Raw genomic sequence first — 15091 nt, forward strand, 5'->3', positions numbered from 1 at the left:
GTGTGTGTGTGTGGGGGGGGGGTGTGTGTTAAGAGAGCACTGATGGAGAGGGCAGAGATGGAGAGACATGACAGCTGGCAGACGGGGAAGGCAGTGCTGCTCTGCTTGGCCCAGTCTCGCTGCACCTTAGCAGGCCAGATGGACTCCCCTGCCCCTGTGTGCCCTTCACCAGCCAACACACACATTCATAACACATACAGCTTTTGTAAGTCTAGAGAGTAAATACATACTCTGTACCTTGATCATGTAGAATTACCCTTCTTGAAATGACATAGCACAATACAATTAGTTTTGTAAACTTAATAAATATAATAAAAATTAATCACTAAGGTTGGATATGTGCAGAATTAAGAGGCCCAGATATATTTTAATGGATAAATGAATAAAAACTTAAACAACGAGCAAGAAATAAAATATTTTTGTGTTCTGTATCCTTTTCACATGATAAAACACACACAGCAGGTAACACATGACTTGAGTTATTGTAATTTGGAGGTCTTGATGTTCTTGCTTTCGCAAAAATGCCAACATGTGTGTTTGCCCCAATCACTCCCCAGGAAGAGCAATAGGAGACAACTGTGATACAGGGTCTCCCTCTAGTGTCAAAACTCAGCAACTACATCAGCGATCATAAATCAGCACCCAAGGCAATGAACAGCTCCCAAATCCACCAGACAGACTTCCAGTGAGGGAAGACGCAAGACAAGAAATCCAGAATCAAAACAACCTCAAAGTTTTAACAATTAAAAAAAACAACATCTTGTGCATGTTAAGATCTTCTCTGGATGGTTGTTTTTGTTCTCATTTCTCAAGTAATTTAGAAAGAAAAACATTCAAGCCAGTCCCAAAACAGTATTGATTGATGTCTGGTTATAAAAAGACATCTATCATCTAGACAGTTTGAAATTGAAGCGGTAGCGCTCCGTGTGTCCATGCGCCCGTGTCTATGTGTGTGTGCTCACTCTTCTTTGTGTTTGTGCATGTGTGTGTTCTTGTAGGTGGTCGGGAGGTGGGGGGTTGACACGGTACAGTATTATGAAACAATAAAATTTAGACAGCTGATTCATATCTGGACATAAAAGCTAGAGTTTTGTTAGGTTTCTCTTTAATGAAACCTATAATTTCTGCCTCCCTCTATGGTGTTGCTATGGAGCAGAGGGATCGATCATAAAGAGAGATATCCAGAGCTGCTCTATTTTGCAGGATTGCCATGGCAATAAGTGAGCTAAATTACAGTGTGAAAGATCATTTACACAGTAAAGAGTCGCATGTCAACTATATCTGTCTATGTCACACACTGCTGAAAACATTACACTCATTCCTTTTGAAAACACATGATAAAAAAATTGCTTGCTTTGGAATAGAAACACACAAAGACCTGGTTTGTCATGCACGCACGCACAGACACACACACATATATAGCAACGTTTTCTCAAAGACTGATGTTATAGGCGCAAAGGTTACAAATTCAATCACTTTAGAGATGACTTCCACATCACTGTGTCTCAGGAAAATATGACTCCATCCTTGTGTGTGTGTGTGTGTGTGTGTGTGTGTGTGTGTGTGTGTGTGTGTGTGTGTTTGTGTGCGCGCGTGTGTGTGTGTGTGTGTGCATCCATGAATGTATAGAGACTGGTGCAGATTGAAAATGTTTCGCTGGGTCGACAGAAATGAAACTGTTAGAAATTCAAACAGGGCGGAGCTGTCACATCCAGCAAAAAACATTATTGCAAAGAAAGAACAATCAAATAAGGAGAGAAAAGGGCAGAAAGAGTAAGCGTGTGAAGCAAGACAGAGTTAAGATAGTCAAACAGATTTTATGTGGACTGTTGCTCTCAATCACGTTAAAAAATAAAAGCTATATGAAATCATATGAGAGGAGAAGCTGAGCCTCTCTTTCCCACAGAGGGGAGTGCATCCACAGTATCAGCACATTCAACCGGTGAACCAACATCTGTTTTTTATCTTCCGTTCCTCTCTACCACTCTCCTCTATCTCCCTTGACCTTAGGGTCTCAATGCACACACACAAACACACACACACACACACACACACACACACACACACACACACACACACACACACACACACGCTCTTTCTTTCAGTGATGATCATCTGCCCTTGTCAGCAGGTCTGAGTCACTGAGCTAAGCATTTCCTGGCTATCCCCAAAGGATATCAAACACAACTAATGTTTACTGTGTATGTGTGTGTAAGTGTGTGTATGTGCATGTGCATGTGTGTGTGTAAATACACTTATAGAATGCTTGATGACTTTATCCACAACCTTCTTGGCCTGAATACTGGCTGTCAGCTGCTCACATCATGTGCTGCCCTAATCTAATGGAGAGCATACATTTTATTCCAGTGTCTCGCCACTCTGAATTCTCTTCACTAATAACCTATCTGCCCCCCTTTTATCCACAGGAATCCAAATCAAACAGTCTTCTTCACTGTAAAAGCTTTTCTCTGAAGTGATTGAGCGGACAAGTACCACCTAAGTGTGCTCATACAGACAACTCTCCCAGCTGTCTCTGAGATTTAACCTGCCTGTTGACTTCAGGCTCAGAGATTAGTAGAGAAGTGTACACACACTTGCTATTCAGCCAGAAGGCTGCAGTCGATGTCAGTATAGAATTATAATGACCAGAACAGACGCAGTAGAGAAAATCCTGGGGATTTACTCTGGTCTGGTTAAATGAAGGGAAGATGTGCTAAATGAGAATGGCTGTTCCACCGATTTCAATTCTCAGTGTGGTGTTGCTGTGAGAGAGAGTGTGTGTATGTCACAGCAAATCCTTGTATATTTACTCTCTGCTCCCAAAGAAGAGGCTGGTTGTGAGTCTGCATACTGAAGAAATTAGCTGAGAGATACTGCCCCCTTCTGGACAGAAATGAGACCATATGCACTGTCCCATGTTCACTACATAAGGCATCACAAAACCCTAGACACTCTAACAGCAATATCTTAATATATGCCATGCACTTATAGCACAATTCTGTGCACACAAACCCCTTTTCGAAACAGCTGAAGCACAAATTTGAAACAGTCAACATGTGTCCCACAGCGGTCTCATCAATTCAACTGTCTGAGCAAGGACACACATCCTCGCACACACAGCCCGCTGCAACACCGTCCGTCACAGTGTTGTCCGGATGCTTTGATTTTGTAACGGAGAGTGTGTTCGACATAGGCATGACTTACTGGGGTGCTGCCATCTGACAGGGTTGTCATGCTGATTGACATGCTCATCTTGTCCGAGGAGGAGAGGGAGGGTGGGGAAGGGCTCCTCTTCTCCACTTCCTGTCTCTGGAGGAAGTCACGCCAGGCTCGCTGAATACTACATGTATTGAAGAAGAGACCACATATAAACACAGGAACAGATTTTGTAAATATAAAGCTTAATGTCAACATTAACATATGTCATTTTACTTGAGAATCAGTCAGGAGGTGAATGTTCTTTAAAAGGCAGAATGGTCTTACAATCAGTTTGTGACCCTTTAAAATGAAGCACGTGTACTTATAAAACATCACCAGCAAGAGTGATTTTTAATTATAATCCTCAGACCATTTCATATCAGTTTCTTTTTAGAAGATGAAAGACTATAGAGAAAAGCCACAAAATATGAATTTAATTTTGTTTATGACATTCTGTTAATTATATTGCAACCTTATGGTTTTGAATCTCAAGTTGGGAACTACTAAACAAGAAATACAGAAATAAAGTACCCAGGGAGGTAGTTTTCTTTTTCATTTGTCACACTCCATGTAATCAGAATTAAAGCTTACAATTGTCTTTTTAGCCGGATATAAAAGATATACTCACATCAACACCTTGTTCTCAAAGGGCGGCATGTTGATATTGATGTTGTTATCTAGGTCCATGGTCAGATGATTACTGAGCCAGAAGGGAAAGGGAAGGGGTGTAGGGGACATGCAGAGGACACACACACACACACACACACACACACACACACACACACACACACACACACACACACACACACAGGTCCAATCTCAGTCAGGGTTATCAGTAATTAAACAGCGATGGCTTGGTCTGCAGGGAAATGGGCTTTTACAGCAGCACAAGAGCAGGCTGCTCATTCTGTCTCTGTGTTGTGTTTATTGGGTCTGTGTCTGTGTGTTTGTGTGTGTTCAAGTATGTAAACCCACCTCTGCAGCTGGAAACCTCCATCATGAACATGCTTGAAGCCACACTTGAGGCTCTTCAGCTGCTCCTGTGTGAGAGAGACAGAAAGAGGGAGAGACAGAGAGACAAAGTGACAGAAATAAGAAAGCAGTTGACATCTCAGATATGTGGCTCTGATATAGACCAAGCGGCAACCTACGGGGCTGAAAAATGAAGCCAACAACTGCCAGGAAGTGCCAAAAACATGTTTACATCCTGGTACAAACAATGTTTTTGGTTTCAACAGCTAATTTTCCCCTTCATGACAACTGTATGGCGGGTGGATTTTGATATAACTCACTTGTTTAAATTTTACAGGTGGGTGAGCACATGCTTGCCCCAAACCAGAGCACTGCCAAGATGGTGACTGCGGAGCAGCCCACTCTGAGCTTCAAAACCGCTCTTAAGGTAATTATGGTTAACATCACGGAGGCTACGACCATGTTCATATACAGTCTATGGTGCGGACACAGGGAAAAGCTTTGGCAGAAAAAGGAAACCCCTACCGTGCATGTGTGTGTGCAAATAGGAGTGAATGTTTGTCAGACGTGAGATCATTGTGCTGAGCTCAGGGACCTCTACAGCAAGTGGTTTGACAGCATTTTGGCTCAGTTATATGTTTTCTTGTGAAGTTAGTGAAGTAAGTGTTGGAAAAAAACTCAGCCAAATTGCTGCATCAGCGTTTCCAGGCATTTGGCCCAGAAGCACAGAGAGAGTCAAAGAGAGGAGTCAAACAGAGAGAGACAGGGAGGGCAGAGAAGATACAGCAGGACATAATTCATGCACTATGGTACAGGTGTTGTACAAATGTACAGATGTCGCAGACATATTCAAGATTAGAGCGGCGAAACTTTACACTTTCATTAAAATGACTTAAAGCGTCGTTCTCCGCTCCTCGTCCGCTGCTCTCCTCCCCACAGCTCCATCCTTGTGCTTTAATAGTGCTGTGTAATGAGGACAGGCCTGCCTCTACATAATTGAGCAGACTAATTCAATTACAAGGGAGCAACAAAGTTTAAGTGGAGCAGTTCTTCCTGATGAGCCAAGAGGGTCACATCAGGGCACTGAGCAGCTACCAGCTACACATGGTGTATTCATATATGTGTGCTTGTGTGTGTGTGTGTGTGTGTGTGTGTGTGTGTGTGTGTGTTTACAGTGAAACCGGCAAAATTCCACGCTTTTATTTGACTTTTTGTTTGATTGTCCCATTACTGCGTAATGTAGTATGCATAAAGGATATACTGCATCTATTTGATGGCAAAATGGCCTATAATGAAATTCAAAGTAAGAAATATATTACATGGTTAATATTCATTATATAGCAATATATATGCTTTCCCCTTATTATCTATGAAAGAGTCCGAGAAGAAAGTCTCTTGAAGTGTGACTAAGCACATATACATGTATCTAATTGAAACAGTGTCTTGCTGAATTCTTAGTTAAACACAAAGTTACACCAGCATCATTTCTTTTTTGATAAAAAGGTCTATCTTGTTCTGCTCTTTGCCCATTTTCACTGTGCATGCAGTGTTGTTTTTCTCATTACTCTGCCTCCCAGAAGAAACAAGCAGCTCATTAGACAGAATCAAGGACTTTGACTAGTGATCAATGATTGCTTCAAGGAGCTGTTTTTCATCTCTGTCCGTCTGTTTGTCTTTCCCTCTCAATTTCTCTCTGATGAAGAGGATCTGTGAAAGCATAACTGTGGCTCGACTGTGAATTCTGTACAACCCACACCTCCCCGAACTTTCTTCTGCTTTGAGAGTCAATGTCACCTCAGCTTTTCCAAATCCGCCCTAATTCTATCCTAGATAGACAGCTGTCTCTTTTATACGGTCCTCTCCATCTCACACATACACATTCAGTCAGACACTTTTAAACAGACTTTAAAAGGTGTTATTTGGGAATTTTGAGACAGACAGGAGCAAGGCAGAGACGATGACAAGAAAGAGCAAAAGTGAGAGAAATAGAGAAAAAAGAAGGAACTTAAAAGACACTAAAATAACTTGAAGTCAGAGAGATGCAGAAGAAAGGCTTTGGTAGTGAGAGAGAAAACAGACAAAGAAAGGCGATGCAAGTGACAATGATGAAGAGACAAGCCCAGTACAAACAAGGGGAGGAGATGTGTGTGTGATGTCTGTGTGTGTGTGTTTGTGTTTGATTGTGAGGTTCTGGGTAATGGAGTTGCTGGGAGACTGAATGAGCCTATCATTTCAATTTCCCCTCAGAGTTACTGATGACCCTGTCACTGGTCTGGCCAGACAACCTATTAGCCCACCTCAGAAACACAAACACACTTTCAAGCCAGCACACGCGCAAACTAAAAGTATACAAATTTACACAACGACAAACATATATGTATCAGCGCTTCAAATCCTTTACCGCCTGCACACATTCATGCACACTTGACCATGACCTCACACAGAGAAGCACCTCCATTCACTGTACATCCTGGTCTCTCTACTTGTTCTTCCTTGTTCCCTTAACACAAGTGGGTAATCATTTATCAAACAAAGGGGATGTTAAATTTGATTGTCATGAATTGGTGACAGCACACAAACCATTTATATGTAATAAATATCAGTACTTTTTTCAGACATATATGTATTATTACAAAAACAGTACATTTGAGCAAAAATAACATGTTGATAATGGCACTGCTACTGCTACAGAGATAAGATCACTAAATCTGAATGATTATCTGTTGACATTTGTACTGTCATTGGGTTTTTTTTTTCAGGTACAAATAGCTGCAGTTAAGACTTAATGTTGTAATGTGTGTGTCTGTGTGTGTGTGTGTGTGGGCTTGCAAAACAGAGGCTCCAACAATGATATCCAGAGCACATTATTCACTTCTTAAACAAAATCTTGAGACATTTACAATCGTATTGATTTCAAAATGTATAGGATATAGATTGTCAAGATCATTGTAGTCAAGAACAATGTATTTGGCCAAGTTGAAAAGCCTTTTCTTGAACTATCCACACCTGTATCCTTCCATCCCTGCCGCAGTGGAAACCCCCATCCCGTGCCTGGAGTAGGAATGCCAAAAAAAAAGAAGTACCGGAACATAAACCACAGGTTTGCATAATTTAGTGGCAGAGTTGACAGAAAATCTATAGTCATTTTGGGCTTTGGCAGTGCCAAGCAGGCTCGTATTGATCGGTGTATGTATATGTGTGTGTGACTGTGTATGTGCGCGCAAATATGTGTTTTGGTGGATTTATGGAAGAGTCAGGCAGATCAGAGGGAGGAAGAGAGAGAGAGAGATTCAGATGGAGAAGGGACCTTGAACCCGCAGGAGGCCATACAACAATAGAGGAAATAGAGCTACTGACAGCCAAATACAGACCACGCACCTTCCTTCATTATCCATCCCTCCTTCACTGCCTCTCTCCCGCTACCTTTTTCCTCCCTCAACCTTGTGTCTCTTCAGCGAGTTGTTTGGGAGGTCTTCTCTATTCTCTAAGGGAAAGAAGCAGTAGCAGGTCAGGTGCAAGGTTCGAGGGGCCTGTAGGTCCTTGAAGAGAGACCACTAGGCTCCTGGCTGCTGCCCTCGCCCTGACACAACTCCTGAGGGAATCCATTGGAAAAGGTTTCCACTACTATTTACGCCGTAAAATCTAATCACTGGTGGATTACTGTAGACTGCTCAAATAATATCCAAAATATGCCCTTTCAAAAACTGAAAAGGCTTTTTATGCGACCCTCAGGTGACTGGATGTATTAAAGAACCTTAGTCACTTTAGATCTTAGGGCTGTATGTGCACTGACACCCCCTACCCCAACCCTGTCTCCCTTTCTAAAAAGCTGCATATCACACAATTAAGGATATCAAGGAATGATTAAATTAAAAATCATCTTCAAAGGAATCAATGAGACTTTTAAAATCTTTGCAACTTTATAATCGCAACATCTTTTCCTCCAGTTGAAAATTCACTTTGTTAATACCTTTGCTGCTTTGATGAGTGTTTATACATTTGATAAAAAAAAAAGTTTTATTCTTTTGTACTGATGGCTGAACACATGGACATTAAGAAAAAGCTTGGCAGGACTTGATGCAGCAAGAGGGACACATGGCCAGTTTAGGGATATTTACAACTAGCAGGTCTTCTGGGAGGCCAAACCCGTCCTATACTGGGCAGCCTGAACAAAGAATGTCTTGCCTTTAGGCCGCAGCTATAGATCACCTGCTCTGGGGACAAAACCACTTTGTATATATTGTATTGCTATTGATACACTGAAAATGGAATAGCTCATAGACATTAACAGCTGTTCCCTCTGCCTTTTATTTGCACTGTGTGCTGTAACACTTCAGATATAACACCATGGTTTTTATACTGCTTATTGTTATAATATTGTTTTCAACAGTGTATTGTTTTCTCCACTTTTATTGTCTTAGAGTTGTGTGTGGTGTGTCCCTGCTGTCTTATTGTCTTGTTAATATAATGCGTTAAAACCAGGCTGCACATCACATTTTCCATAATGGGACTATAAAGAATGACCCGCCCTGACTTGAATTGAATTGAAAGAAGAAACATACTATAAAAGGAAAAAGACTATATGTTTTTTATTAGAGTTGATATTTTTGGTGTTTTTCTAGCTGAAAACAGCAGCCTGATCATTCATCAGCTCAGTAAGTGTTTAAGAGAAACTTTGTCTTTGTCAGATGTAGCACTTTGAATGCAGATGCATAAATGTGGTCACCTGAAATAAAAGATATATATATTTGGTTCAGGGTGTTGTAATTGGTGTTCAGCTCACATATGTACAAATGGTAAATATTGATTAAATCTACATTGATGTCATGTGACCCACTTTGAGCGTATTAGTAATGCAAAGTGACTAGGTAATACAAAGTGTTTCTCACAGTATGGTCAAGTCAGGAGACTCTTCTAGCTTGTGAAGGAAGGTTGTTATGGGGGAGAGACACAGTGATTGACGTCCTGAGAGGTTAGATACCTCAGCTGTAGGGGACAAAGGGCAGGGGAAAGATAAAAGACAAAGCACTTTGCAGAGACAGAAAGTGATCCGGCTGAGAGTCAGCGAGCGAGTTAAAAAAATAAATAAAAAAAAGAGAGAGAGAGAATATGAAAGTAGGTTCTTCGTTGGCGGTGGGTAGAAGGGATATGGAGGTGAAAGAACAAGCCTGTGGGCTCTGAAGAAATTAAACTGGACCAATGCCAGCCAGCCAGAGAAACACAGAAATGAGAGAAATGGCCTGCCTGGGAAATGGCCTTCATCTCTCCTGTACATGGGGTGTAAATCTGTCCCTTGCACCTCCAACTGATTCACACACACATATTAACACTCACACACATGATTTAAATAGCTCTCCTGCTCCTGTAAATGCCCCCTTAACTCAGTTCAGGGGACAGAGTGACAGACAAAGAGAGGAGACAAATGCACACACATACACACATCTAAAGAGCCTATAAAAACACAGAGTCATAATCTATTTCCCTCATTGCTGAACTATATTTTAAACTCTGTTGCTCTTCTAAGGTCACTGTCTTCTTCTCTTCCCTCAATATAACAATCACGATATGTCCCTCCACTTCTTTGTGTCTTCTACTTTTTTACTCTCATCTCTTCTTGTTTGTCTTGCACAGCCTCTCAGTCTGGGTTGGTTTTCCTTTTCAATACTTGATGAGCTTCCTGATGTGAAGTGCTGGCAACAGCTTCCTGGTCGTCACTCTGTCGTCTTCCAGCACTGTAGAACATTGGCCAGCTGTGTTTGTTTTCCTGATGAACTCAATTAACTCTGGTACATGGTCTCTAGAAAGCTGCACACATAGACATTTATATGATACACGCACACACACAGTATGCATTTCTAAACCTAAAATGAACCAGATAATTGTTTATAGATAAATGTATTTCAGCTATCAACGATAAAAAGTACTCAATATAACAAAATGGCCCCTCGTCTAACACAATTACATGTTATATTATTAGATTATTATTACTGATGCATTAATGTATGAATAGCATTGCTGTTATAACTGGTCAAGGCGGAGCTAATGTTATCCATTTTACACTGGGCAGTTTAATCTAGAATATTATTTATTACTGTAAATGACTGGTAACTATATATATCTCCCTCTGAATTGTAGCAAAGGAGAAGTATATGGAATAAAATAGAAATAATGTACAGTATAATGATAAAATACAATGCAAGTGCCACAGGTTTGTACTGAAGCACATGGTTTGGGGAGATGTACTTAGTTAAATCTCACCACTGCCTTTTTGTTCAGTGTCCAGAGCTAACAATGACCAGGTATTCCTCACCACACTGGCATTACCTTGGGGCTACGAGTTATTCCAGTCACCTCTCGGCCAAAAATCTGTCATGACCCGGTCCTTCCACTGATGGTAACCTATCCGCTTTAAACACCATCATACCATCTGCCACACCACATAGACTCTCTCTCTCCCTCTCTCTCTCTCCCTCTCTCTCTCTCCCTCTCTCTCTCCCTCTCTCTCGCATAGGCTATTCAGAGGACTTGGAGGCAGACTCTATCAGTCAAGCCTCCCTCGGGTGCTTTGGCCCAGCCAGCCATCCGCCGCCATCTCTGCCATCACACACACATCCTCATCGCTCTCCTCTGCCACGGGGACACAGAACCTGTCAGTACACCATGTCTTTGTGTGTGTGTGTGTGTGTGTGTGTGTGTGTGTGTATGTGGGAGTGATAGCAAAAACCGAGGACAGGTGCTGTTATCTGTAGCCATTCCTGTATCCAGACACTGTATCTTCTGGCACCTGTGTGTGAATGTGTGAATGCGTGGTTGTGTGTGTCTGTGTGTGTGTGTGTGTGTGGATTTGCCAGGTTCCATTGGGATTCAGTGTCCAGACGCTGATGTCGTCCCTGAGTGACCCTGCAATCAGAGCCGGCTGGCACTCTCTCTTTCTGTTGCACTCTGTTGTACACACGCACACACACACACAGACATACTCTCTGTCTCTCACACACACAAACACACACAGTCCTTATTTCTGCTCTGGGGGTTAGGCTAATGACTGACGGTGCAGAGACAGAGAGGGGAAGAGCTGCATACTGAGGACAGGAAATGGAGCAAGGAGAAAACCTAAAGACAACCACACAAGTTAATACAGAGCCACAACACGAGACACACACAATGTGACACAAATAATAGTGAATAATAAATGACAAGTTGATGGAAACAACAATGTTGCTGGACAAGAAGGGTTAAAGGTATTGAGCATTTCAGGAAGTGTGTTTTTCTGTGAGCAGCCTCAGAACAACACTATACTGTTCTTCTAGACTTTTGGACCCCACTGTAGCTAAATATATTCAGAGGAGGGAGTGAGCTTGGTGGAGACGGGCCAGTCTGTGGGCAATGCCAGTTGTAAGAGTTGTCGGGTATAGACACATATAAATACACAGACTCAGACACACACATACTCCAGTAGTCCCTGGTCGTCCAGGCAACAGAATGAGCATCTGTGTGGTGTCAGGCTGGAGCAGAAACTGGTCCACCATGGAGAAATACCATTCTGCGCATACCATGTAGTGTGTGTGTGTGTGTGTGTGTGTGTGTGTGTGTGTGTCCGTGTGTCCGTGTGTGTGTGTGTTTGTGTGTGTATGCGTATGTGCATATAATTAATGCCACAAAGTTTCCTTGTTGTATGAATTAAAATGGAAAGAAGTGCAAATATCTGTTACTCATGCTTGTCCGTTGTCTGTGTGATTCTATCAAATTATAAACTGTCTCCAATCATAAATTGCAGGGAATTTGTTGCACCAGAATAACAATCAGTTTAATTGTATTTTTAAGTACAATCATGTCACAGGTATTTGTGTTGGTGACAACAGGCATAAAGCAACTAAGGACAACAGGACTTTCAGTGCAAGAAGGCTGTGCAGCCATCCAAACAGATCACTACCAAAAAAGAAAAAAGAAAAAGATGAAGTCTTTATCAAGATGAAATCCAGAAGAAATCACTGTGTATTCATTCATGTGTAGTTTCACTTTGCATCAAGAGAGAAGGTGTTCATGATTGACGGATCTTTTTGATTTTCACTGCAAAGGTATGCACACCCTGAGGAAATGTATATTACCACTTCTTCTGTCCTTTTTGCCTGCAGCATTTTCCGTGTGTAGTTAGCACTCCCTTCTCCCCCGGGGGGCATAATCAGAGCTGTAAAGCCAGCCGTTAACATGCCAGAACAAACACACAGTAAAGCAGCTCCTTTTACAACACCACTCAATACTACCTGTCCTCCAAGGCAGCCAAGCAGAACATCACTGTACTAACGACTGCACTGCAATATATATATATATATGCAAAGAACTGAAGGTAAATGTATGCAACTATAAAGTCTCTTTTATTGGACATTATGGACAAATGGAGGGATCTGCATTGTTGCTTAATAAGATTGTAAAGGCAGTTGTGGAAAGAGTAGTAAAAGAGATGCGGAGTAAGGAATACATGCTCCCTTGGGGTTTGTTTTAGTTAAGGTGATGTGATCAAATTTAGAACTTTATTTTGCATCTGAACAAGTTCTAAAGTGTATTTAAGTTTTATTCGTGCTTCCCCCAGTTCTTGAGAATTAGTTTTCAGATCTCTCAGTGGAAGGACTCAGTCCAAGACCCTCAAAGAAGAAGATCCAATAGGGTTCCTACTTGCTATTGCTAGCTTGCTACTGGCTCTTTGTTAGACCCTACCTGGCTGGTATGTGCCCAGCTCTTTTAAAATCTAGTTTATAACTCAGGCTGTCTGTTTAAAATGTGCAATCTCCAAGCTGAAGCTGAGATACCAAGGTGACGTCACTTGAGTAATTTTTCCATACGTGACAAAGCTCCCCAAAAATGACAGTAAACGTTTTACATTTGTTTTCACAGGCTATATTGTACCCTCCATGACTATCAAATTGATTTTAACATGTGAAATTGTTGGAGTGAACCTTGTAATAATAACAAGAGTGAAGGTCATCATGATTTCATGGCTGCTTCTTTACACATGCATGTTTTTCTTCCACCTCTAAAACCATACACACATGCACAACCAACTAAACAGAAAACCTTTTTTCTGTACAATGTAACACAGAGGTTCACAGAGAGTACTCACAAACACTGACTCTCCATCCCATACACACATACACACACACAAACACAAACACACACACACACACACACAAACAAACAATTACAGCCAGGCTTGAGCTGTGGGTTAGAGCTAAGACTGTCCATTAGCAGTGGTCCGTCGCTGTTTCAGGCTTAATGAAGTAGAAAGCCAGAAGAAAGAGAAAGTCTGCAGACCTGATTAATGAGAGGGGAAGAGAGAGGAGGCAAAAGAGAGAGGAAGAGAGGAATAGTGATGAAGAAAAAAGAGCAAACAGGGGTCGAAAAGAGAGAGACAAGTGATGCATAATTACAGGTGATGAAGTAAGAAAGGAAAGGAAGGGAACTAGAGAGGGGGAGATTGTACTAGATTTTTAATTGATCCATGTAAAGCTGCCATGTGAAAAGTGCTTACTTAGTCTTAATTCCTTCAACCTGTCTACTAAACGGTCTCCTCTCAAAGCTATCACTCCATTTCCTTCTTTGAAAGTCTTTTGAAGAATCTTTGCATCTATGACTGTAGCTTAACACTCCAGAAAGCCTGCCTCACATCTTCTCAAGTCAGCAGGAAATGATTAAAGTCATGGTCCAGTTAACTGCTGGCCGCCCTCAGCCCCGTGGGCCTTGGGTGGAACCACCCACCTGTGCCGGGCCTCTTAGAAAGGCTAAGAGCGCGCGCACACACACGCGTGCGCGCACACACACCAGTGAAATTAGTCACCTGTACAGGGGCATGCAGTGAGCATTAGGCATTATCCATGGCAGGCTCTAGCTAAAGCTTGGCTATGCTCTAAAAAGCAGCAGCAGGAATGGCACGGCAGGCAGGCTGCATGGGTGTTCATTAAAACACCCAGCACCATTCACAGGGAGAAACAAGGCCATAAAAGCAATTAATCTGCCCATAAACAAGCCATTCTGCCCGTCCAACACACCCACAAACACACGGGCATGACAGTGGGAGGAGGGAGGAGGGTGAGCTCTATCTCCCGTCTCTCTCTTTCATTATCTCTTTCTGTTTGATTCCGTTTTTCTGAAATACTCAGATAAATCCAAAGATCTTAAAGTTTTTAATCTAAAAAGTGTTGCTATCTAAATCCTGCAGTGTTAAGTTGTAGAGATAGCAGAAGGTTGGTAAAAAGTGTCGCATCACACTTGCTACAGACCACACTGAACTAAGATGCAGCAGCCCAACCCGCATGGTTTTCTGAAGCTGTCGGTGATGTCATGTCACAGGTTTAGGCATCATTCATCTGCCTTTATCACTTGTTTCTCCGCTTTGATTCCAATCCTTATTGATGAATGTGCACCGAGCATCGCTCTTATAATGAAGATTAAGATTCAATATATTGTTTTCAAGATGCTCCTGACAAATCATCACATTTTACTGACTGCTGGGTGGTGAATAGAAAAAGCACAAAAAAAACCCAATATTGTCATTATATTAATTCATAATTATAAAATGAACATTAGAAGTACAAGCAACTTGTTTAAAAAAGAAAAATTATCATATAAAACATTTTAGGATTTAATGGGTAAAATCATATGCATACTACATATACTGTATATAATCCAATTTACAGTATGGTTCAGTGCAATAAACAGTGTTTTATGTGGAGATAAACCTCCTAACACATACAAATCAAAAAAGTAGTTTTGTTCACTTTATATAACAGTTTGTTTAAGGTGATTCATTTGGACAAATAAATTTTGTAAAACAAGAACAAGCTATATGTTTATAGTGCCACAACACAATTCAATTGAAAATCATCCATCCATCCAGTATCTATACCACTTATCTTTGAAGTGTCGCGGG

General features: G+C 41.5%; 1 protein-coding gene across 1 annotated transcript in view; it reads right to left on the reverse strand.

The window, feature by feature from the left end:
- The window catches only part of schip1 (schwannomin interacting protein 1), a 201782-nt gene that overhangs the window by 136423 nt on the left and 50268 nt on the right, over positions 1–15091 (reverse strand). The window contains exons 5-7 of the mRNA XM_023406426.2: positions 4174–4238; positions 3827–3898; positions 3205–3340 (exon numbers count right to left, since the gene is read on the reverse strand). Of these exons, the coding sequence (XP_023262194.2) occupies positions 3205–3340; positions 3827–3898; positions 4174–4238 (273 nt within the window). The remainder of the gene's footprint in view (positions 1–3204; positions 3341–3826; positions 3899–4173; positions 4239–15091) is intronic.

This window comes from Seriola lalandi, unplaced genomic scaffold (genome assembly GCF_002814215.2).
Source record: "Seriola lalandi dorsalis isolate HSWRI2012SDOR001 ecotype SW California unplaced genomic scaffold, Sedor1 jcf7180002054308, whole genome shotgun sequence".
Classification (NCBI taxonomy): Eukaryota; Metazoa; Chordata; class Actinopteri; order Carangiformes; family Carangidae; genus Seriola; species Seriola lalandi.